Source organism: Arvicanthis niloticus, chromosome 6, assembly GCF_011762505.2.
Source record: "Arvicanthis niloticus isolate mArvNil1 chromosome 6, mArvNil1.pat.X, whole genome shotgun sequence".
Taxonomy (NCBI): Eukaryota; Metazoa; Chordata; class Mammalia; order Rodentia; family Muridae; genus Arvicanthis; species Arvicanthis niloticus.
Window position 1 is genome coordinate 70910102 of NC_047663.1, and position 24825 is coordinate 70934926.

Consider the following 24825-nt stretch of genomic DNA (forward strand, 5'->3'; position numbering starts at 1 on the left):
GACTAAAGAGATGGCTAAGAACACTGGTTGATCTTGCAGAGACAAGGTTTGGTTCCCAGCACCAATTTCCCAGCACCAATTGGCAGCTCATAACTACTGCAACTCCAATTCTAGAGGAAACTGACACTCTCTTCTGGCCTTTGAGGCTCTTGCACACATGGTGCACATAGACTCATGCAGGCACACGCGCACATAAAAAATAAAAAAGTAAATAAATCTTAAAAACAAAACAAACAAAACAAAAACCTCTTGGGAGAGTTGGTGCAGATTCAGGAGGAATGATGACAATAGAGGAAACTTACTCTTCAGTAAGGAACTAAGTAGTTCCTTACTACTACTAAGGAACTCACTAAGACATGGCTTTGGAGTTCCATACCTTTCAAAAATCAGGCAGCTATGTGTTCCTTTTCTACTGCTGTGGTTAAACACCATAGCCAAGGCAACTTACGGAAGGAAGGGCTTGTTTGGTTTACAGTTCCACCATGTCGGGGAAGCATGGCAGCAAACAGCAGGAGTGGTAGTACGAACTGGATGCTCAGAGCTCACATCTTAAAAACACTGTAATTTTAATTTCAATTATGTGTTTATGTGTGTGGCTTTGTGCATGCAAGTTGCAATTGTCTGTGGATACCAGAAGGAGTCACAGATTCCCTGGAAGGGGAATTACAGGCAGCTGTGAGAGGCCTGTTGTTGGTGTTGGGAACTGAACTCAAAACAGAATGTACTCTAAAATGAACCATAAGCACTAAGCTGAGAGAGCAGCAGTAAGTTCTGGGAATCTTTAAACTCTCAAAGCTGAACTCCACTAATATACATTTTTTTCCAACAAGGCCACGCCTCCAAAACATCCCCAAATGGTACCATTCCCTGGAGACCAAGTGTTCAAATACAAGCACCTATGGAGGACTTTCTCATCCAAACCACCATAGCTAGTATTAATTTCTTAGAGATGACAATGAAATAAAGAATACTATGATCCTGGAGGCAGAGGCAGGTAGATCTCTGTGATTGGAGGCTAGCCTGGTCTATAGAATTTTAAGACAGTCAAGGCTACACAGAGAAACCATATCTCAAAAAAATAAAATAAAATAAAAAATAAAAAAGTACTTAATTTTGTGTTTATATATATGCTTGTATATCTATCTGTCGTTGATTCCCTGGAATTGGTGTTAACAGGTGATTATGAACTGTCCTATATGGGTTCAGGTCCTTTGGGAGAACAGCAAGCACTCCTAACTACTACTGAACCATTGCTCTAGCTTGCCAATTTATTCTTTAATAGGAATTTATGTTCCTTTAGTACCTTAGCATGGCTACTTAAATTTGCAATTCTCCCCTTTCTATTCTGGGAATTTTCTTTTCTTTTTTAATTCATGATTTATTTTTATCCTATGTGTATTGGTATTATGCCTGCATATATAGACATTCACATGTGAGAGTGTCTCTAACTTGAGTTATATACAGTTGGGAGCTGCCATGTGGGTGCTGGGAATTGAACTCTGGTCTTCTGGAAGAGTAGCCAATGCTCATAACGGCAGAGATATCTCCGAGTCCCAGTATTTTGGGAATTTTCAAATTTAACAGTTTTAATATTATGGAAACATTCAGATGATGTTTATTTAGATTTGCAAACAGGAAACACTTCTGCCTTTCTTTTTTCTTTCTTTCTTTTTTTTTTTTTTTTTTTTTTTCTTTTTTGGTTTTTCGAGACAGGGTTTCTCTGTGTAGCCCTGGCTGTCCTGGAACTCACTCTGTAGACCAGGCTGGCCTCGAACTCAGAAATCTGCCTGCCTCTGCCTCTGCTGGGATTAAAGGCGTGCGCCACCACTGCCTGGCACTTCTGCCTTTCTATATGCATTTTTTTTTTCTGGACCAATTGATAGCAGATTACAACCAATGGGACATTTCAATCTTTAATAATTCAGCAGTATGTCCTAAGAACAAGGTTATTTCAGATGCACACAATTTATTAATTATATTAAATTTTTACTCAATAAAATGTATTCAGTGTTTAATACACTTCATATTCAGATATTCTGACTTAGCCTAACAATTCAACCAAGGGCTATGGACACTGTACCTGGCTATCTTGTCTCATTAGTTTTCTGTAGGGCTCTAACATGCCCATATTTGGTAACCATGGCACTGCCAGGCCTTGCCCTTTTCCCCCCCTCTCCCCTGTAAACCATAGATTACATCCCTAAAGCCAGCCATAAAGATCTATTCCCTTATTTGGATATTTTCTTATGCCAGACTCATTCCTGAGGCTGACTACCAAGGTCCAGCAATCAAAACCCCCCTTTGGTTCACATAATTAACATGTCCAATCAAAACATACTACTACATCCTAGCCCACTGTAACACAGACCCCCCCCTTTTTTTCTTTTCTCAAAAATTATACCTGCAAGGTCATTTGCTGCTGTTTTTTTACTGCCTGACTTAGAGAGCAACCATTTTTACCTTTATTCCTAGCTTAATAAAGGATCTCTCTGTGAAAATAGGTGTTTGTGTGTGGTTTGTGCCTAATCTGGGCTCTGGGAGGGAGCTCGCACTGTGAGGGAGTTCCTTTCATTTCCTTTGATCTAAAATAGATTCTTAGTCATTTGTAGTCCACTGTTCATGATACTGACTTTTAAAAAACACACAGATGTGTATGTATGTATATATGTATGTTTGTATGTATGTATGTATGTATGTATTTAGTGTGTATGTATGTTCAGGTGCCATGATGCATTTGGGGTCAGAGAAAAACTTTCAGGAATTAGTTCTCTCCTTCCACCAAGTGGACTCCAAGGTCAGACTCTAGGTTGCCTGGGTTGGTAAGAGTGCCTTTATCTGCCTAGTAATCTTGCCAGCCCTGTTTCTGTTTTTCAAGACTAGCTATTACATAGTCCAGGCTGACCTCAAAACTTGCTATAGCTGAAGACAATCTTAAGCTTTGGATACTCTTGCCTGCCTCAAGGAAGGGGGCAAACCACCACATGAACCAACAAGATGCAAGATGCTGCCCTTTTGAAGAGTCTAAAACAGACATTTTGAAAATGCCTTTCTATCTGGATTGACTGGATCAGTTCTTGATAGATGTTCTCTCTCTTTTTTTTATTGGATATTTTATTTACATTTCAGATGCCATCCCCTTTCCCCATTTCCCCTCCCTAGAAAACCCCTATCCCATAGCCTCTTCTCCTTTTTGCTTTTATACAATTTTTTTTTAATGTTAGCCAATGGCTTTATAGATAGATGTTCTCTTATTGTTGGTAGAAAAGCTATGAGGTAATCTTTTCCTTCCTCTCCTCCCTCCCTCTCCAGGGAATCACCCCAGGAAGCAAAGAGTATTTACTTTCATTACTGATGGCAAACTTTATAATACCTGCCAGATTTCATTATAAATAAACGTATTTCTATTAATTAATAAGCAATCTGTAGAATAATACTTTCTGATCCTGTATATAGTGAGAGCCTCAAAAAGCTTTTACTCAATACTTCCAGTATCCATTGATGAAATAATTACTATAATGTCATTTACAAAACTGTTATTTTCTAATCTCCAGATGTGATTCTGTCATCAGAGCCATTAACAATATTTTCTATTAATCTTTATCCCCTTTGAAAACAGAATGAAGCTGGGTCTGGTGCTATGGCCTTGTAATCACAGCTCTCAGGAGGCAGAGGCAGGAGGACTGCAAGTTCGTGGGAAGCCTAGTTAAGTCAACAAAACAGTCTCAAAATGAATAAAGATAAAAAAGGAGGGCTATGGTGTGGCTCAGTTGGTACAGTGCTTGCCTAGTATGCACAAAGCCCAGGGTTTGATCCCCAGCACCACACAGAACCAAGCATGATGGCACATACTGTAACCCCAGTATTCAGGAAGTAGAAGGGTCAGAAATTCAAGGTCATCCTCAGTTATATAGCAATTTTGAGGCCAGCCTGAATACATAAGACTCTGTCTCTAAAAGCAATAATAAAATAATTAAAAAGAGACTGAGTAAGGTGGCTCATGCTTACAATTTCAGCACTGGGGAAGCTGAGGATTTCAGTGAATTCCAGGACAATCTGAGCTACAGAGTAAGATACTATTTGAAAAACAACAAACACACAGTAAGAAAATTAAAAGGGGTTGGGGACACAGCTCAGTGGCACAAGTGTAATGCTCTAGTTCAAGTCCTAGAACCACAAAGCTACTACCACCAAAGGCCACACAGCTGCTGGGTCATCTGTCTTTCTGAAAAACAAACAAACAAACAAACAACCCAACACAGCATTGACTACCAGATATTCTATATTTCAATGAAAAAAGGCTGAGTGGGAAAATATAATGCCACTGTAATCATGCTTACAATAAAATAAATTTTGAGGTCCCAAATTAGGAACCTTAGAAGTAACCTCTTTTGGGCTCTGGACTCAGAAGGTCTAAGATTTAAATCAATGCAAGCTGTATAAACCTTCTGAATGTTAGTTTCTCTTTTCAATTAGGTACTGACTCCAAATTTCATGGCAGATGCTAATGCTACAGCTAATGAGTTATCTGTTGTCATTCACAGAAAATAATAAAAGGAACTCAAAAAGCCTCCTACAAAATGGAGATCTCCATTCCTTTCTCAGCTGTTCTCTACTAACTCAGGATGCACTCAGCTACCTGCAGATCAACAGGACCGTTCCTCCTTGGTGTCAAGAAGATTCAGGCCTCAGCTCAGAGAATGAGTCTTCCCAGCTGGGAAGCAGTAGAGATGTCTTCCTTTACCTCATCTTGGAATAAATCTCGTGCCCAGCACAGTGCACCTGCAATGCTGGCAAAAGACTCAGAAAGGTGTTGGTGTGGGGAGAAGAGCTACCTGAGGTCCCAGTCTACAAACGGAGAAAGGCAGCTTAGCTTTTCTGCTGCAAGCTCACCTGTTTTCTAGAAAATAACATCTCTGTGTAAGATTCCTCTTAAAACAGGCCAACATCTGAATCTGTCAGTTTAAGTTCAAGTTACTTTATGCACCACAAGTATCTTCAATGGAACCTTTATAACTAGAGCTATTCCTGCAGAACCCAGGGATGTTAAGCAGAACTCCACAAGGTAAATGAAAGAGATTTAAATCACCCCATGTTCTAGAAATGATAAGACAGATGTAACTCAGGGTTTTCTATAACACTGTTCAGCTGCCGGTGCAGCCAAGCTCCACTCTGCTCTCCACCTGTATCAGTCTCGTCGGCTCTCCAGTGATTTAAGTCCATAACTGTGTATTTATAGTTTTCCCTTTTTTCATGTTTGGCAAATGTTTCAGTTACTTTTATATTGCTGTATCAAAATGCTATGACCAAAATGACTTATAGAAAAAAGTTTATAATTGGGCTTATGGTTTCAAAGGGTTAGAGTCCCATGACGGCAGAGCACAGACACAGCGGCAGAAAACACTGAGAGCTCCCATTTGATCCACAAGTAGGAGGCAGATGGCACAGTGGGAATGTGCAAGTCTTTTGAAACCTCAAAGCCCTCTCTCAATGACACACCTCCTCCAAGAAGGCCATAGCTCCTAACCCTTCCTAACAGTATGAACCCATTGGTGGTAGGTTTCTCCTTCAAACCATGAAGGCAGGGGTGTAGTTCAGTGGTAGAGAACTTGCCCAGCAAGCTTGAGGCCGTAGGTTTTCTCCAGTATTGGAGAGGAGCAGAGCAGTAATTTTGATAGATATAAGGGATGAACGTTCCAATTATAAATTTCTTGCTGAGATTTATTACTAGTTTCTTAAAACAGATTTGTCCTGTCACTTTTCTGTTCAAATGCCTTTGCTGTTTCCTTCCTGTAAAATTAAAGCCCAAATTCCTCAGCCTAATGTTCAAGACATCTGGGGACCCAAATGGTTCTGAGGTATCTTGTGAACCATATTTTAGGCAGTCTTTGCTCCAGTGCAACTGCTGCCTAAAGACACTGATTGTGAGGCTGCAGAAATGGCTCAGCCGATAAGAGCACTGGCTGCTCTTAACAAGACCTCGTTTGGTTCCCAGTACCCATATAGTGGTTCAGAGCAAATTTCCAGTTTCAGATGACCTAACAACACCTTTTCCTGGCCTCTGAAGATACCAAGAACACATGTGCATGTACATATATGAAAATAAAACACATATATACAGTTTTTTTTGTTTTTTGTTTTGGTTTGTTTTTTTTTTGGGGGGGGTTTTATACATAGTTTTTAAGAAGGCTTACAAGTGACTGGTAATGGCTAAAGAAAAATAAAATAGTGGAGTTAGAAGGAAGACTAGGAAAAAATGAAAAATGTGTCTAAGAAACTGGAATTTTCTAGAAAGCAAAATGAAAAGAGAAGGGACAATAGGCAGAGACAGTGATCAGAAAGCAGAATACTGAATTTGAGACTTAAGTAACAGTTTGATGAGGTTGGAAAACTCAGGGAAACATCAATGGGATCAGGTCCCTAAAGAAATTAACCGGGCAGTGGTGGCACACGCCTTTAATCCCAGCAGTTGGGAGGCAGAGGCAGGCGAATTTCTGAGTTCAAGGCCAACCTGGTCAACCAAGTTACAGGACAGCCAGGGCTAAACAGAGAAACCCTGTCTTGGAAAAAAAAAAAAAAAGAAATCAATGGTTGAAAGACCTGAGGGAAATGTTAGGTCAGGATGTGCATCTGAAGTTGCTCAGGGTTACAGCAGAATAATAAGTGGACAAGTAGCTGAGAGTCAAGACACGTGACACATGGGACAAGGCAGTCAATTTGCAAGGAGGGACAGAGGACACCATGACACTGGAATATGGAGTTCCACCATCAAAGTACACTGGCATGAAAGCAGCTACAGTGGAATCATGGCAATGTCAGCACTACAGCATCCACCCAACCCACAAAATCTCACAGCACTAGCTGAAGACTGGAGTCTCCTGCCATGAGACCATAGGGGAGCCAAATGTGGCTGCTATCAAGTGAGGTCTCAGTCATCGATGATCATTAGAATACTGGACTAGGTTATCCTGAAAAGAGCAAGGATCTTCTGAATCCATGATTCTGTTACTCTTCTAAAGAGAAATTCTTCAATCTCACACAAGTAAAGCTAAGACAATATATAGTGCTGGATAGTTTTATGTCAACTTGACACAAGCTGTAGTCATCTGAGAGGAGGGAATCTCAACTGAGAAAATGCTTCTAGAAGATTGGTCTGCAAGCAAGCCTGTAAGGTATTTTCTTAATTAGTGATTGATGTGGGAGGGCCAAGGCCATTGTGGATGTGTCTACCCCTACCTAGGCTGATGGTCCTAGCTTCTATAAGAAAGCAGGTTGAGCAAGCCAAGAGTGCAAGCCACTAAGCAACACTCTTCTATGGCCTCTGTGCATCAGCTTCTGCCTCCACCTTTCTGCTCTGTTGGAGTTCCTGCCCCAACTTCCTTCAATGGTGAACAGTAATGTGGAAATGGAAACCAAATGAGCCTTTTCTTCCCAAGTTGTTTTTTGGTCATGGTGTTTCATCACAGTAATAGTAACCCTAACTAAGGTGAGTACTTAAGTGTAACTTTTCCTCTTCTCACATTACCTCTTGACTGTGAGCTCACTTGGTAATCTTGTTCTAGACCTTTCTTGTGTCATAAAAGAAGAAGAGACAGTGGGATTGAAGAGCCATATAAATCTCAGTTTCTGGCTGAAAGAGTTTGGAGTGGTTACCCACCTCCGACCAATTATAAGTATCCTACAGATTATACCAGTCATTTCAAGGTAAGCAGTTTTAGCCACAGGTAGTTAAAGGAAATCTTCTTTACCCAAATGAGGTCTTCCAAATGCTCATCCATGGCTACATATCGTCCATGACACTTGGATCTGTACTTAGAAAAAGCTGCACCAAGTAAATTATATTTCATCTACTGTTTGTACAAATACCATTAGCTGTTAAGGTGCAACATTGCATATCATGATTTATTGATATATAAATCATGAAGTGGCACTAACTGTAAGGAACATTCCAATTTCAGGTTGTGTATTCCAGAATCAATGAAAATTCCTTTTCCACATGATAGTCTTTCAACTATTCAAAAACATCTTCCCTGGAGCCCCTTTTCTGGCATTGCACCCACCCCATAGAAACTATTCCTAGAACCCCTAAATTATCCCCTCTGAGTTCCAGCCTGGCAGGGCTACATAAGTGAAACCCTGTTTCAAAACAAAGAAAAACAACTAAACCCTCAAAAAAGCTCCACTGTGGGTACACAGCACACTTTCCCTCCACTCAGCTGACAGTGGACATCTGGACTGATTCTCTAAGTGGGCCACTGTGACTGCTGCTGAAATAACATGCTGACTTAGATTTCCTCAGATACATTCACAAGAGTGGTGGTACAAGTGGATCATATGGCAGTCCTAGTTTTAGTTTTTGAAGAACCTGTCTACTGATTTCCACAGTGGTTGGACATATCTGCATCTCCACTAGTGTTCCATAAAGGTTTCTTGCCATTCTACCTACCACGGTAAGCACACCAGCACTTGTTGATTCAGTTCCTGAGGGGGTGAAATGGACTCTCAATGTAGTTTTCATATATATATTTTCTGATTCACTAATTAAAAAAAACTTTCTGAAAAGTTTTAAGTATCATTTATTTAGAACCTAGAACCTTTGAGGGTGAGTCGGTGGCCTGATGCCTTGCTTCATGTCTTCCCAGCTTCCCTAAAAGCCCTTTGCAGTCCTGTAGACCAAAGCTGTCCAACGTACTTCACCATCGGGTTCTTTAAAAGAGTCTGTCAGTTTCAAACAGTCCCTCAGTCTTTGCTTGATGTTGATGACCTTGAGAATTTACAGATCAGCTGCTCTATAGAAGGTGTTTCCTCACTGCTACATCCAGGTCATACACCTTTGGCAGGACCAACACATAAGCTATGCTGTGCTTTTCACTACCAGATGGTGCAGGCTTGATTCATCCATTACCGGTGTTTACTTTGAAGTGACGTCCTCCAGGCATCTGTACCACGAAGCTACTCTTTTCCCCTGTGTCATCAATAAATATTCTGTGAGGAAGCACTTTGAGACCAGGCAAATATTCCACTTATCATGAAATTTCCATTTTCTTTTATTTTTTTTATGAGTATGGAGTCACAGGTTAAAATAGTTATTATTATTGTTCACTCTGAAATTCAAATTTTAAGTATGTTCATTAAGAGAGACTGTTTACAGTTTTTCCATCTTGTTCTTTTCTGGACAGCTGTATTTTAAGTATCTTGCTAAAATAAAATGCTAAAAAATGAAGGTAATATCTTTAATATCAAGAGTATTGTAAGGTTACTACTTCCTCATACTAGATTATGTCCACAAGGGCACAGCTAGGTGTTTTCCTAATAATATGGCACACATTAGTCAATAATAATGAGCTCCCAAAATTAAGGGTCCAAGGATTTCTCCACTTGAACTCTTCCTTAAATCAGGTATCTCCACAAACCTTTGTTACTAATTTTAAAAAATACAATTTGCATGTCATCTTAATACCTTCTTTGTGTTTGAAGATTCTATCTCCCTAGTGTTGTGTCCTATTCAAGTAAAACTCTTACATTTATGCTTTGTTATAACTGTCTTATAACATCCTTTTAAGTAGGTGGGTAAGCACACAGCCAAGCATTCCAAGCAGGAAGATTTAGGCTGGAGGAGAGTGGCCCACATGCTAGCTTTCACACTAAGCATCAGAACTCTATACATCTGTTAGTATTCTAACCTGTAACCTATAAAATGGATTTCTAGTTTACGTGTAAATGTAGGAGTGTGTATGCATATGTGTATGGTTGTCTTCCTCTACCATGTGTATGTGTCTGTCTTCCTCTACCACTCCCTACTTTTTAAAAAAATATTTGAATTTAATTTATTAATGTCTGGGGACATCCATATGTCACCGAATACATGGAGAGTTGAATTTAGGTTATGTCAGGATTGCCTTTTATGGCAAGCACTTTACCTGCTGAGCTATCTCACTGACCCTCTACTTTTACTCTTTAAGATAGTGCCTCTGACTGAATCTGGGGCTCACTGACTTTGTTAGGCTGACAGGTCAGTAAGCTTCAGGGACTCTGCCTGTCTCCACAGCCTTAGTGAAGATACCACAGTGCCTGGCTGCTTCTCTACAAGGGTGCTGAGGACCTGAGCTCAGCCCTACTGCTTGTAACAGCAGCCACTTTACCTATTGAGCCATCTCCTCAGCCCCATGAAATCTATTTCTAAACCAACATTACAAACCTATGTGGATTCCTAATACATTTTTATCTTTTTCCTCTTCTATGGTCAGTAGGAAAAAGATAAAGCAGAAGACAGACCAAAAAAAAAAAAAAAAAAAAAAAAAAAAACCACATCAAGTGATGGATTCAAACACAAAGGGACACAGAGCTGGTTGTACTCAAATACCCAGGAAGCAGAAGGGGGTCTCCATCTACTTAAGATATGTAAATTAAGGAAAACTTAAGAACCCACGGGAAGTTTTAAAATGAATTTACTACATTTATTTTATGAAGTCATTGGTTTTTTTTTTTGTTGTTTTGTTTTGTTTTTTTAACTATTGCTTTAGGGGAAAGATGGCTTAGTAGATAAAGGCTGCTCTCTTCCGACTCTGAGCACTTACTCTGTGTGGTTCTCAACTACCTGTAACTCCAGCTACAGGGAATCTGGCCCTCTTCTGGCCTTCACCTGCACCAATACAAATGTGGCATACACTTAAAGATACAGACACGGACACACAAATAAAAACAGATCTTAGGGACAAAAAAAACCATTTGTTTCAGTGTATCAGGTTTACATTTTTTAATTTTATTTTTGGGGCCGGGGATTGGAGACAAGAATTCTATGTAGTCCTGATGTCCTGGAATTCACTATGCAGACCAGGCTAGCTTTGAACTCAGACATCTGCCTGCCTCTGTCACTTCAGTGCTGGGATTGAAAGTGTGTGCTACTACACATAGCATGGTTTTTTGTAATGTTTTAAGAAATATATATGCACTACATAGACAATACAGGAGCAATAGTAGAAATACAGACAAAAGTGAACATACAATTTAAATTTTGCCTGCCACAGCAGTGCAGTTCAGCAGGCTCAGTATTTTCTGAGGTAATTAAACCCATATTCAGGGAGAAGTTAAAACATAGACAAATAAAAATTAAAAAAAAAAAACCAACCCAAACTCCTTAAGTGCTAACAAAGCATGACTATATTATTCATTCACAGTAAGTGGCCCAAATTACTGCTCTGTAATGGTATTTTTGCAGTATATTTGTGGCTGTTTTAAACTAATTTTTTAATGTTTTTATAGTCAAAGTCAGTTTTATGTATTTTATAAAGTATGTTTTCTACTTGTTGCTAAGTATTATTCCCCAAGAACTTGATAGAAAAAGAAGAGCAAGTCAACTGCTTCTGTTCTAGAAAATGTAAGATTGCTACTGATGACTGACATGGGGATTAGGAAAGAACACTATTATTGGATTAGGAATGTTCATACATTCCTAAAGACATAAAAACCTATATGGAGATTCCAATTAGACAATGATCTGGCAAGATTTCATTCAAACCACTAAGAAGGGGCAGTAAAGTATACATAAAAATAAACCCTATGCTTAGTTTTCAGACAAATGTGTTTTATTTCTACTATTCAAGCCCGTAACGCCCCTATACCACCACACACATCCGCACGCCACACAACAAAGAACTCATTTTGCTAACTGGAGTTAACAAGTAAAACCACATATTGAACAGTCTTTCCTGTTACTGACATCACAGTGACACATCTTCCCTGCATTGGGAAGATGTCCTTCAGCCACCAGATGAAGGGTGTTCTCAAGGAGAAGGCCATCAGCAAGCTCTGGAAACATGGCCAAGGCAAGAAACCACAGCACTTCACTTAAAATGTGGAATTTTAAGATCTGTTTTAAGCAATGTGAGTAGAAAAGCTAAATATCAAAACTAAACAGCTCAATGGAATCAAAGCTACATGGTTACTGTGTTCAAAGCACACTGCTGACTGATACAGAGCAGAGGAAGGAAAGAGACAATCTCAGGATCCTTTCCGGATTGCCAGTTGATTAAGAACGAGGCAGCATGACAGAAAAGGGACAGTGCTGTCTGGAACAAAGTCTCCGAAGATAACAAGGACTGAACTGCAAACTTGACAAGGGAAGGCATCTGTTTTTCTGTTCTTGGTCATCAGCTCATGTTAGTTTATCTTCAAATATGTAGCAACGAGAAGCATCAATCTAATGTTCCTTTACTGAAGTGAAGGGTTGAAGACAGATGACATAAAAACAAGAGCGGGCTTACCATGGATCTCTGTGTCCATCCCTTAAGAATCTGAGTCATAGGTCTAGGGGGAAGAAGGGGTCCTGGCATTAATATCTTTATGATTTTATAGTTGCACCACAAGTAATTCTGACACAAGGTCCTTGAACAAGAAGTGCTGCCCTACAGCAGGAGAATGGTGTCTGGGAAGGGCTGGAGCCAACTACCTTGTGTGTGAGATGGAGATCAAGGAATTTCTAGAAGAGGACCACAGTCTGAAGACCCATCATCAAGAAATGCCTCCTGGAAAGAATGGGAGCCAGAGAGCTTCCTTCAGATGATCCACACATAAATTTGTTCTACTTAACCGTATCACTCAGAGGTTAATAGGCTTCTGGTCTAGATTACCAGGTTGAAATACTTAACCTTTTTATAACCAAATTTCAAGTGCTATCAGTCAGGTCTTTTCCCTGGGCTCTCCTAATACTCTTCCTCATAGCATTTCATTTACCTTGAGGAACTGTGTTTTGTAAGTCTTGTTTTTGCCACTGAAGTCCTACCCAATGCATCTTTTAGGATTTCCCAAGTACTCAAGTATTAGATGTTAGGGAAGAAGCCAGACATTCTATATGGGCTGCCCAGCTACCTTGCTGATACAGAAGGGAGGCTTCATACCTATGGAGAACCTTGTACCAAGCTGAGACAACACCATATACAATAAATGGTATCAACCTCACCGACTTAGAGAACACTGCCTCCCTTTTTTCAAAATCCTCAAGTACTGCTACTGAATAACAGTTCTTGCTTTTGGAATACTCTACCTGTAAATGTAGTTTGCTATTACCTTGCCCATCCCTCCATAGCCAGCCACACTGGTTATTTCACACCCTTCCCTTATCCCAGACTTAAAACCATTTTTGCTTTGTTCTTTTCCATACAGTTCCTTTACTCATGAGGCACCTTCTGCCTAGGGTATTTTTCCTCAAACATTTGAACTTCTGCACAAAAGTCATTTTATTGAGGGAACCCCTCAGATCCCTTCAACTTAAAGCCTTCTTGTAATCATAATTCAATGTTTATTTTCTATGCGTGACTGAAGTCTGTAAAAAGATGTGCCATGTGTGCCAAGTTTATGCATACAGGTCTAATAAAAGCATGAAAAAAGATCCAATTAACAAGGCTCCTTTTAGCTAGCTCAGCCTAGTTTTCTCCCATGTACTCTCAGACTCCCTCCACAACAGTCACTGTCTGGACTGATGTGGTTCCTCTAATGAGAGTATCTTTTTCTCTGGCCACATCTTAAATCATCTTAACTATTTAGGGCCCAGCACGATGAAGCCTTCTCAGTCAAGTCGCTGATGAGTCCCTAACATGTAACAGTCAGAAGCCTTTATGCCTAGAGGTTCCCTCATCATTTCATGCATACGCATCTCTCCAATGGTGGACATGAGCCTCAAGAAAATACTCTGAATCCCACAGTATATTTCACAGAATGCTCCACATATAGTATACAACTTCATATCATGAATTTCTCTGCTACATACAATTAAAAATAATTAGCTGCATAGGAAAACATGCCAGGAAAATGAAGAAAAGTATGCTTAGGAATAAAACAAGTACCAACCTCAAACTTAAAAAAATACCCATGATAAACTCTGGGATATGATTCTGAGACTAGAAAAAAAACAGAAGAGGCTATAACAGCTATAAAAACAGAGATCTGTAAGCTGGACATTGATTTTATAATTTTGTAAGAGGTACTGTCATTGGAGGCACAAAGGTTGTATAACTTTAAAAAAATCATTACATCAATAAATTTCACATTCACTTTGATGGGTAGATAAAGCAGGCAGGTACTTTTCAGGTGTTTTAAAAATGAAGATAAAAAGACTTACTTGTCCAAACTCACAAGCCTTGTAATACTACTAGATTATAAGATTCAAACTCTAACATTCAAACTCCATGTCAAATTTTTCACAACTTTAAAGATGTTCCATCATCTGACAGAAACCTAATTTTGTTTCTACAACCAAAGTGACAAATTTTAAGTCTGTGACAAACTTTTAGAAATTTGTGTGTGTGTTGTCTGCATGTGTGTGTGAGTGTACAAGAGTGCAGGTATTGAGGACAAGGCAGCTGTGGAGGTTAGAGCACAAGAGAGGCAGGCCCTCTCTTGTCACTGCTGCCTAATCAGGCTATTTGGCCCAGGGGCTTCTGGTAATTCCATCTCTGCCCGCCATCTCCTGGTAGAGCACTACAAATGGCTGTGTCATTGTGTCACCGTGCCCAGCTTTTATGTGGGTTCTGGGGATCTAAACTCAAGTTATCAGGCTTGCTACACAAGCACTCTACCCACTAAGCAATGAGAAACTCTTAGCCCTCACCCTATGATAAATTTTGGAATATGATTCCAAGACTAGAACAAAACAGAAAAGGCGGCAACAGCTATAAAAAACGGAGATCTGTAAGCTGGACAAAACCCACTGTCTTGTTTTTCTGACAGTGAGTATGTAACAAGCGGTATACCTACTAAGAACAGGCTGAGACAAAGACCTTATTCTGTTTGGGAAAACAGGAAACAATGAGCAATAGCCTAGGAGTTCAAAGAAAGCAGGGCAAAAGCTCTTCTGGAGAAAGAACCTAGAGGCCTCCCACATGCAGAGATGAGCCTTCTTGCAGATAATTCCAAAATAAAATGGCATATTATTGTCAGATCTTTAAAAATGTAAAATTATACTGCAGAAATCTTTTCAATGGATAGATTTATTCCTACTGCTTTTTATTAAGACAATACCCATGCTTTTTATCTAAATAATCAAATAACTTTTGTTTAAATAACACACGAATAGTGTACTTTGGCTTATATCTGACCAAAAAGCAGATTCAGGATCTATAGCTGATCTTTCAGTTTAACCCTCAAAGGCACCCAGTGCATCCCCACTAGTCTGGAGCAATGTACTGCTCTTTTTACACCTGTCCACTTAAGTACAGGTTCTATCCTTACAGGCTTTTCATTTCTACTCTGAACACTTAAAATGGAAATAAAAGTAACAAGAGATTAGCTCATGAACACTGGATGGTGTATCAAAGTAAACATAACTGAGGAAACAGAACGGTTTCAGCTAAAGAATCTTATTGTGTCAACTGTCCCCAACTACATCCTTTATAGCAAAAGGAAGCAGACTAAGTATTCCTGTGACTTCATTCTCTTTTAATGAGTTTTCTTTGCTTTGTCTCATGTTCCCCAGTAGAATAAAATGACAAGTTCTTAGCCGAAATTTATTTTATGTTGTTTATCTTTAGTGTGCACTTAAAAATAGTTTTGGCTCTCTGCTCCTCCCTGTTCCAGAGATCGCTGCATCTTCTTGTGCAGTGCCAGCCTCATCCCTTAGACAAAATGGTGAAGGTCAGTGTGAATGGATCTGGCTGTATTGGGTGCCTGGTTACCAGGGCTGCCTTCAGCTCTGCACTTGGCATCAACGACCCCTTCAATGACCTCAACTACATGGTCTACATGTTCCAGAATGACTCCACCCATGGCAAATTCAACTGCACAGTCAAGGCTGAGAATGGGAAGCTTGTCATCAACGGGAAGCCCATCACCATCTTTCAAGAGCGAGATCCCGCTAAAATCACATGGGGTGATGCTGGTGCTGAGTATGTTGTGGAGTCTACTGTTGTCTTCAGCACCATGGAGAAAGCCGGGGCCCACTTGAAGAGTGGGGCCAAAAGGGTCATCATCTCTGCTCCTTCTGCTGATGCCCCCATGTTTGTGATGGGTGTGAATCATGAGAAATATGACAACTCACTCAAGACTGTCAGCAATGCATCCTGCACCACCAACTGCTTAGTCTCCCTGGTCAAGGTCATCCATGACAACTTTGGCATCTTGGAAGGGTTCATGACCACAGTCCATGGCATCACTGCCACTCAGAAGACTGTGGATGGCCCCTCTGGAAAGCTGTGGTGTGATGGCCATGGGGCTGCCCAGAACATCATCCCTGCATCCACTAGTGCTGCCAAGGCTGTAGGCAAGGTCATCCCAGAGCTGAACAGGAAGCTCAGTGGCATGGTCTTCCATGTTCCTACCCCCAATGTATCTGTTGTGGATCTGACATGCTGCCTGGAGAAACCTTCCAAGTATGATGACATCAAGAAGGTGGTGAAGCAGGCATCTGAGGGCACATTGAAGGGTATCCTGGGCTACACTGAGGACCAGGCTGTCTCCTGCAACTTCAACAGCAACTCTCTCTCTCCCACCTTTGATGCTGGGGCTGGCATTGCTCTCAATGACAGCTTTGTAAAGCTCATTTCCTGGTATGAATATGAATATGAATGAATATGGCTACAGCAACAGGATTGTGGACCTCATGGCCTACATGGCCTCCAAGGTGTAAGAAATCCTGGACCACCCACCCCAGCAAGGACACTGAGAGCAAGAGAGAGGCCCTCGGTTGCTGAGGAGTCCCTGTCCCCAACACTGAGCATCTCTCTCACAATTTCCTTCCCAGACCCCATAACAACAGGAGGGGCCTAGGGAGCCCTCCCTACTCTCTGAAATATCATCAATAAATGTTCGCTGCATCCCCCCAAAAAGTTTTAATCAAATATAATTTATATTGTATACATAATTATATGCTTTATATATTTTAATTATATAAGCACTATTATAATATTTATTATAATTTAATTTTATATATCATTTTTTCTTGTTTTTTTTTTTGAGACAGGGTTTCTCTGGGAAGCCTTGGCTGTCCTGGAACTCATTTTGTAGACCAGGCTGGCCTCGAACTCAGAGATCCTCCTGCCTTTGCCTCCTGAGTGCTGGGATTAAAGGTGCATGTCACCCTTCCTGGCTTTTTAAAGTTTTTGCTTATTTGTTTGTTTCCCAAGACACTATCCTGGAATTCACTATATATATATATAGCCTCAAACTCAGAGATCCACCTGCCTTTGCCTCCTGAGTGCTGGGATTAAAGGCATGTGCCACTATGACACCAAGCTTATATTTTCTCTCTTTCTCTCTTTCTCTCTCTCTCTCTCTCTCTCTCTCTCTCTCTCTCTCTCTCTCTCTCTCTCTAGGCTAAAAAGTATATGTCTGTATATGGTATGCTCACATGAGTACAGGTATATTCAGAGGCATCATGTCCTCTGGATCTACAGATACAGCTGGTAAGTACAGTCAGCCACTGAGCCATCTCTCCAGCCCAGATTTGCCTTTTATAAGTGCACAATTCAGTAAGTATATAGACATGTACAATCATCACTGCTATCCAAGTTGAAAGAATTCCTATCATGCTCAGAAAGCTCTCCCACAGTCAATTAACTGTGATCCTTCACATTCATTAATCCTGCTTTCCATATCTCTAAATCTGATTTCTTAGATATTTTATATAAATTGGAACTAGGCAGTTGTTGGCTTTTATGTCTGGCTTCTGAGGTTTATCTGTCTATCTGTAGGGTTTTGAGACAAGTTCTCACTCTGTGGCCCAGGTTGGCCTGAAACTCAATATATAGCCTAGTTTGGTCCCTAACTCACAGCAATCTTTCTGTAGTCCAGTTAATTCCATTTAGTTGATGAATTGAATTTTACTCGATGGACATATATTGTTTTATTTTTCTACTCATGAGCTGATGGGTATTCAGGTTGTTTCAAGTTTGGTTATTGGAAATACTCTACTAGGACATTTCCCCTCTTATTCACTTTTTTTCCTCCTGCTTCTCTTGTAATGGCTGCTAGGGGGAAGACAGCTGGCTCATATGGTAAATCTGTGCTTAACTTTAGAGAAACTGTTTTCCAAACCTGTGCTACATTCCCAACAGCAGCTACATTTACCCCAATGGGCGTGAAAGTACCTTATTTTTTAGACTGCATTTTTTCTAATGACTAATAAAATGTCTACTCACTAAAGCCTTTATCCATTGTAACATTAGGTTTACCTTATTACTGATTTTTAAGGTTTCTCTAAATGAGGCTGACACATTTCTAGACACAGTGTGGTGCGTTTTGCTACTTCTGCCCTTATGTATACCTCCATTCTGTGTGCCTTCTTTATAGAAGTTGCAGTTCCTTTGGAATTCACCATACTCTACATCGGAACCTCTTTATTTTGCTGTTCCTACAACTGATGATAAAGAATTGTATGGTCAAACAAGCCCAGCAAATGGTTTTATCAGAGTTATTCCCTATAAGACTTCTTGAAAACCTCTGTGTAGCAATGAACATGAAGTATCTCTGCAAGCACACTATTCCAAGCATTTCCCCAAAATTTTCTTTCATGTGGTTTTTCTTTGCTGGTCCTCTACAGCATATCAGAATAAATGGATGTTCTGAGTAAAGCAGATGAGAAATCTGCATCATCTGACAAACTTCCAGCTCTCTCTCTCTCTCTCTCTCTCTCTCTCTCTCTCTCTCTGTGTGTGTGTGTGTGTGTGTGTGTGTGTGTGTGTGTGTATCTTGGACTCTTGGAGTTAAGAGTTACAGGCAGTTGTGAGTCACCTAACATAGGTGCTAGTAAAAAAATTTAGGTCTTCTGCAAGAATACCAAATGTTCTTAAGATCCTACAGCAAAGTGGTGGGCACATACATACATACATGCACACATATATACATACATACTACATAATGTAATAAATGTCAATAAATTGCAACTATTGTTATACAAACACAAGAAATGAAGAAATGCTATCTCACTGTTGTGTGTATTCATCACCGAGGCAGCTTCAACATTTATTCTAATGTCATGGAAAGACTCCTTCTTGGACACGTGGTAATCCTTGAGAACATAAAGCAGTCTGGAAGAAGCACCCCATAGCAAGTATACAATAACTGAAGTCATCATACAAAAAGTAGAAGAGCAAAACTACTGTGAGCTCAATCCTGACCGGCCACTAGAAAGCTTTACAGATTGTTTTGGTCACTATTAAAGAAAAACCACAAGAAAAAGAGACATGGATCTCTACAAGTGACAATATCAAAGTTAACACAATCATAGATCACATTGAAGATTGTGACTTCACCGAAGGTAGAGAATGCTCAAAGCAGTAATTTCAAGAAAGAAAGACAAAATCTAAAGCTTCTTTCTCTGCTTACCTGGATGAGTCATGGTGACCGGCTCCTCTTTGGATTTATTATTGTAGATGACTACAGCAACCGCATTGTGAAAAGCAGCCCGTGATATTTTCTCTTTAAAGGTGCAATTTCCTCTTTGTAGCAAGGCTATCCACTGTTTGATATTAGGAGGAACAAAGAACCGTGTCTGAGGATCACAGCCCAGATGATCAGCAACTAGACAACAGAAAGAAAAGCACATTAAAGATAAGTCAATAAATCTTTATCAAAGTGTCCTTCTGTTCCCTGAATACTATGCATATCTGCAGCTCACTGCAGCAGGCTGTACGGATTTCCACAAAGGGCAACACAATGCATCCAATTAATGTTTGGAGAAAGAAGAGTCTCCACAAAGATTTTACTTGTACTGCAAATAAAACAATGAGGATTTTTTTTCTTTACAGACTGATATAAAATAAAAAAGGCCAGTAAAAACCAGGATAGATAGGAGAGGAGAAAAGACAGAAACTGAGGTAACAGTTCCTGCCATGTCTTCTAATTTATTCATTTGCACTTACTAGCTTTAAACACACTGCTGCTGCCACCACCACCAGGATGAAACAGATAATTTTGCTTGGAGTAAATGAAGAGGCCAGAGTAATTCAGCTACCAACCAAGTGATCACGTTGAAACCCAAACATGTCAAACAAACTTTGTAAAAGATGTCAAAGGAAATTACAAGATTTAAAGTTGGGCCTATATTTAATAGTGACAATGATATGAATAATCAACACCATTTTCTAATTTACATTTATTGGAAAAATAACTCTACAAATATACATTAAGAAATATAATATAGGTTACAGGGAAACACCGAGACTATCCCCTGGTCCTACAAACTACATGGCCATAGTTCTAGACTTTTGGAGAGACTTTGTTCCAAATACAAACACATTTGTGTCGATCAAACTAAGTTCCTCTATCTTTGATCCTACACATATGGTACTTTCTGTAAAACTACAAAGGAGCCCCTGCTTCTCCTGCTCATTTAGAAGAAGTCAGAATGAGAGAAAAGGGTGATCTGTAAGAAGCCACCAAAAGCAGGGCTGTAGATTGTCAGCCAGCAAGCAGGGACATGGAGTAAAGGGCAGGAGCCCCCCCCCCCCCCCATTTTGTTGTCCATCATGTCTGTCCTGTGTGTGCTGTGAAGAAAAGAAGGAAGAGATCACAGCATACTTCATAGCAAACCAATCATAACTAAGTATTGAGTGTTAGTAATAAAGTATAACCATAATACATAAAGAACACTAGTAGGAAAATACTTTTCTGTAAGCATGTTGCCAAGCAAAAGAAACCAGATGGTTATAGTATTGGCCTACTAAAAAAATAAAGATGTCACTGGTATGAAAAGTCACACCTACCACTCCCATTTAAATTTTGTTCCTCAATTTTTCTTATGAGAGAAAGAGGGAGGAAGAGGGAGAGAGGGAAGGGGAAGAAAGGGAGAAGGAGGGGAAGGGAGGGGGGAGGGGAGAGAAAAAAGGGGGGGGTCACAATAAAAACATTATATATGAAAGAATTTTAGATATATATAAAGTAGGAGGTAAATGTTTCTACAACACATTATGATAGGTACTGTCTACAATTTCTGCTGCTTAACACACTACACTTTCATTGATGGAATAAAGTGGTGTATGTGAGTGTGTGGAAAGGGAAGATGACAGTATATGTAAATTGCTGGGGATGTAACTCATTTGAGAAACACATGTAAGGTCCTAGGTTCTACTCCCAGCACCAGATAAAACTAAAATTGAAAAGAAGCCTGCCACACAGTGTTTCTCAACTAGTGACAGAGACAGTCATCACATTATGAAACCTAAAATCCAGGGCAGATTGTCTACTTCCAGCAGTATCTATTATACAGATAATTATGCTGTTTTAAAATATAAGCACTGAAAAGAGGTGTTATAATAACCTCTTAAATCTTAGGAAATTATTCAACACTATATTAAATGGGGCAACCAAAAACCAAACCAAAACAAAAAGGGTTTTAAGTGTTTCATTTGTTATTTTTCAAAATGGACTGGCAGAAAATGCAGATTAAGGAATGCCCAAAGGATGCCAAGAGGTGGTGGCATACACCTTTAATCCCAGCACTCAGGAGTCAGAGGCAGGTGGATCTCTGTGAGTTCAAGTCCAGCCTGGTCTACAGAGTGAGTTCCAGGACAATCAGGGATACACAGAGAAACCCTGTCTCAAAAAACAAACAAACAACAACAGCAAAAGATTATCCGAAGGGATCTGCACATTTGTCTGTGATGTCCTTTCTGTGGCTTCACATATTTTTACAATGCAGTCGAGAGCAAACTGTGATTACCGAATCAGCAATACCAGAGGTACAAAGTCTAAACCAACTACTGAGCCGCTGTGACAGGTTCATTAATCTCTCTGATTTTTCATTTTTACGAAACTGGCCTTATTTACTGGTGGTGAGATAACATCCCTAGTGTTCTCAGGCTACAAAACAACAGCAAAGGTAGACCAAACAAAATCCATCAAACCTACTGAAGACAACTCTGAAATTCTACAGGAGTCCCCACCCTCCAAGAACAGACTCTAAAACAACTGCTGGATCCAAATGAATGCTAACAGTAGACTGTATGTGCTTACTCCTACTCCGTAAAACTCACCCAAATGCAAGCGGTTCCAAAAGCATTCACAGCAGTAAGAATGCAATGTACAACTACAAGAATGAGACATGTGGGTTCCTGTTCCAGAAAGCAGTTATTTATTATTCAGGAGAAGAAAATGAGGTTTTCATAACCACTTAATACTATAGTGTATGTATCCTACCTCATTATTCCTTCTAATTATAAAAATAAATGAACAATTAAATAGTATTAATAGCTCTGAAACAGCTGCCCATTGTGATTAAATGGTTCTACTACAAATTTAATGCCATTTGTTTGTATTTAAACTATTTATTTTGTGAAAACATATTGAAGCATGGATTATCTATGCAATTATGAACTATTAAAATATCTCATTAGCAATTTTTTTTCAAATTCAGAACCACTTTACTTTCATGTTCTTCAAATTTCTTAAGACAGTGCTGCCTAATTTCTTTGCATTCATTAGTCATAGAGCTGAGAACACAAATCATAATGAAAATCTGAAATTGCAGATATTACAAAATATTACACTATATAAGAACTTGAGGCCTGGGGGGTAGCATAGCAGTAAAGTGTTTGCCTAGCATATTTGAAGACCTGCTGTAAAGCCCTGGCACTACAAAAAATAATAAGAAAAACCTAAAGTCTTAAATTTTGTTTCCTATATACGTTTTCCTGCTGAATGCAAAAACAGTAACGAAGCTTTCATTTCCCTCTTGATAAGCACCAAACAAGTATGGGATCCTCACTTTGATGAACTTTTCATGCATGTGTGTGCATGTGCATACCAGAGGACAACCTCAGGTGTTACCCACTCAAGAACATTTTTCATCTTCTTTGAGACAAGGTCTCTGGTCTGGGCTCACCAATTAGGCAGGACTGGCTGGTCAGTAAGTTCCAAGGGTCTTCCTGACTTCACCTCTCTGGCTCTGGGATTACAAACACATCCTACTATGCCTAGTATTTTTTAAGTGGATTCTGGGGACCCAACTCAGGTCCTCTTGTTTGCAAGGCAAGTACTTTACCAATTAAGCCACCTTCCCAGCTTCATAAGTATGTTTTATAATGTATATACGCAGAAGCAAAACCAGTATCAAAAAAAGATAAAATGTGATAATCACTATTCTTAAAATCTACAGAGCCTTGGCAGGAGCAATGGCTCAGTGGTTAAGAGCACTTGACTGTTGTGCAGAGGACTAAGGTTCGATTCCCAACACCCAGATATTGGCTCATGACCATCTGTGATTCCAGTTCCAAGGGTTCTGAACTTCTCTTCTAACCTGTATGTGTACAAGGCATGCACATGGTACATAGACATACATGCAGGAAAAACTCCTGTGTAGATAAAATTTGAAAACTAAAATAGTATTAATAAGAAAGAAAGAATAAATGAATTGATTAATTTATGGAACCTCTAAGCTCACTGAAGTGGTATGACTGACACAGTATCAGCACAATATGAGAAAACATTATGAAGCAGAGTGTTTAGAAAGGCAGGAAAAGAACATATGGTACAGGGTCAGTGAAAGGTAAACAGAACCCTTGAAAAGTTGCCCAAGCAGAAAGGACTGGGCATGGAAATGTCTAAAATACAGGATGGGTCTGGGTCTGGGTCTGGGTCTGAGCTGAAGAACCCTTGCCTAGTATGCATGAGGTCTTAGGCTGATTCCTAGTAGTAAAACAACAAGCACAGTGAACCTTAGATCTACCAGACACAGAAACACACATGTACATACACATATACACAAACACACGTGCATGCATGCACACACACATGCACATGCAGGAAGGAGTGGGGGTGTCTGTGAGCATCTTCAACTTGGGTGAGAAGCAGGAAAGATGGATACACAACAGAAAGTGGAGTACAAATTTAAGATGACAGAGTTCTAGAAAGATTTTATTTGGAATGGGAGAAGGAAAATATTCTAGTATAAAAAATGTAAATATTTAAGGATTTCACTTTATTTGTATTATTTGCCATGCTGGAGATCTAACCTGGGGATGTCAGACAAAGTGTTTTACCACTGCCCTGTACTTCTAGTCCTTGAGATATAAGTATTTTAAAGGTTGTAGAGCAGTGAGATAGCTCAGCTGTTAAAGTCACTTGCTGTCAAGACTGAGACCTTAGTTCAATCTCTAGAAAACACAGTTAAAAAAAATCAGTTTCCAGGCTAGTGAGATGGCTCAGTGGTTAAGAGCATGGACTGTTCTTTCGGAGGTCCTGAGTTCAATCCCAGCAACCACATGGTGGCTCACAACCATCTCTAATGAGATCTGATGCCCTCTTATGGGGTGTCTGAAGACAGCTACAGTGTTATGTACATATAATAAATAAATAAGAAATAAATATTTAAAAAAATCAGTTTCCACACACTGTCCTGACTCCCACATGTATGCCATGCCACACACTAGTCAATACAGACACAAGCACAAGATAAAGTATTAAATAAGTAATTCAAAATTTTAAGGTTACTTACATGAACTAATGGATAAAATTCATTCTCACATTCTACTAGTCTGAAACTTGGCACATGATTAATTTAACAGGATTTTACCTAATAAAAATCAAATTCCTCACATATGGAGCAGTCACCCTGTTCAATGTGGGTTAATGGTTTCCTCCTAAGTCCTAAGAACTGTCAATTTTCTGTAAACTTCTTGGGGGTGAGGGTGGTATAGAAACAAGAACCCAGCAAATTGCTTTTCTGCTGCTATGGTTAAAACAGGTTATAGTCTGCTCTAGGCTCACAGGGCCTCTTGCTCTCAGCCTGTGTGTCTTATTTCCTCTTCCTAAAATGCTAATCACACCACATCCTTGGCCAACCACTTTCTGAGCTTTTGAGTTCTGCTTAAAATGTCTTCTCGAGCATGCTTTCCTTCTTCC

General features: G+C 39.7%; 1 protein-coding gene across 3 annotated transcripts in view; it reads right to left on the reverse strand.

Annotated features, from left to right (window-relative positions):
* The window catches only part of Rnf130 (ring finger protein 130), a 104380-nt gene that overhangs the window by 59262 nt on the left and 20293 nt on the right, over positions 1-24825 (reverse strand). For all 3 annotated transcript variants that reach the window (XM_034505625.2, XM_034505627.2, XM_034505624.2), the window contains exon 2: positions 19312-19506. In XM_034505625.2, the coding sequence (XP_034361516.1) occupies positions 19312-19506 (195 nt within the window). The remainder of the gene's footprint in view (positions 1-19311; positions 19507-24825) is intronic.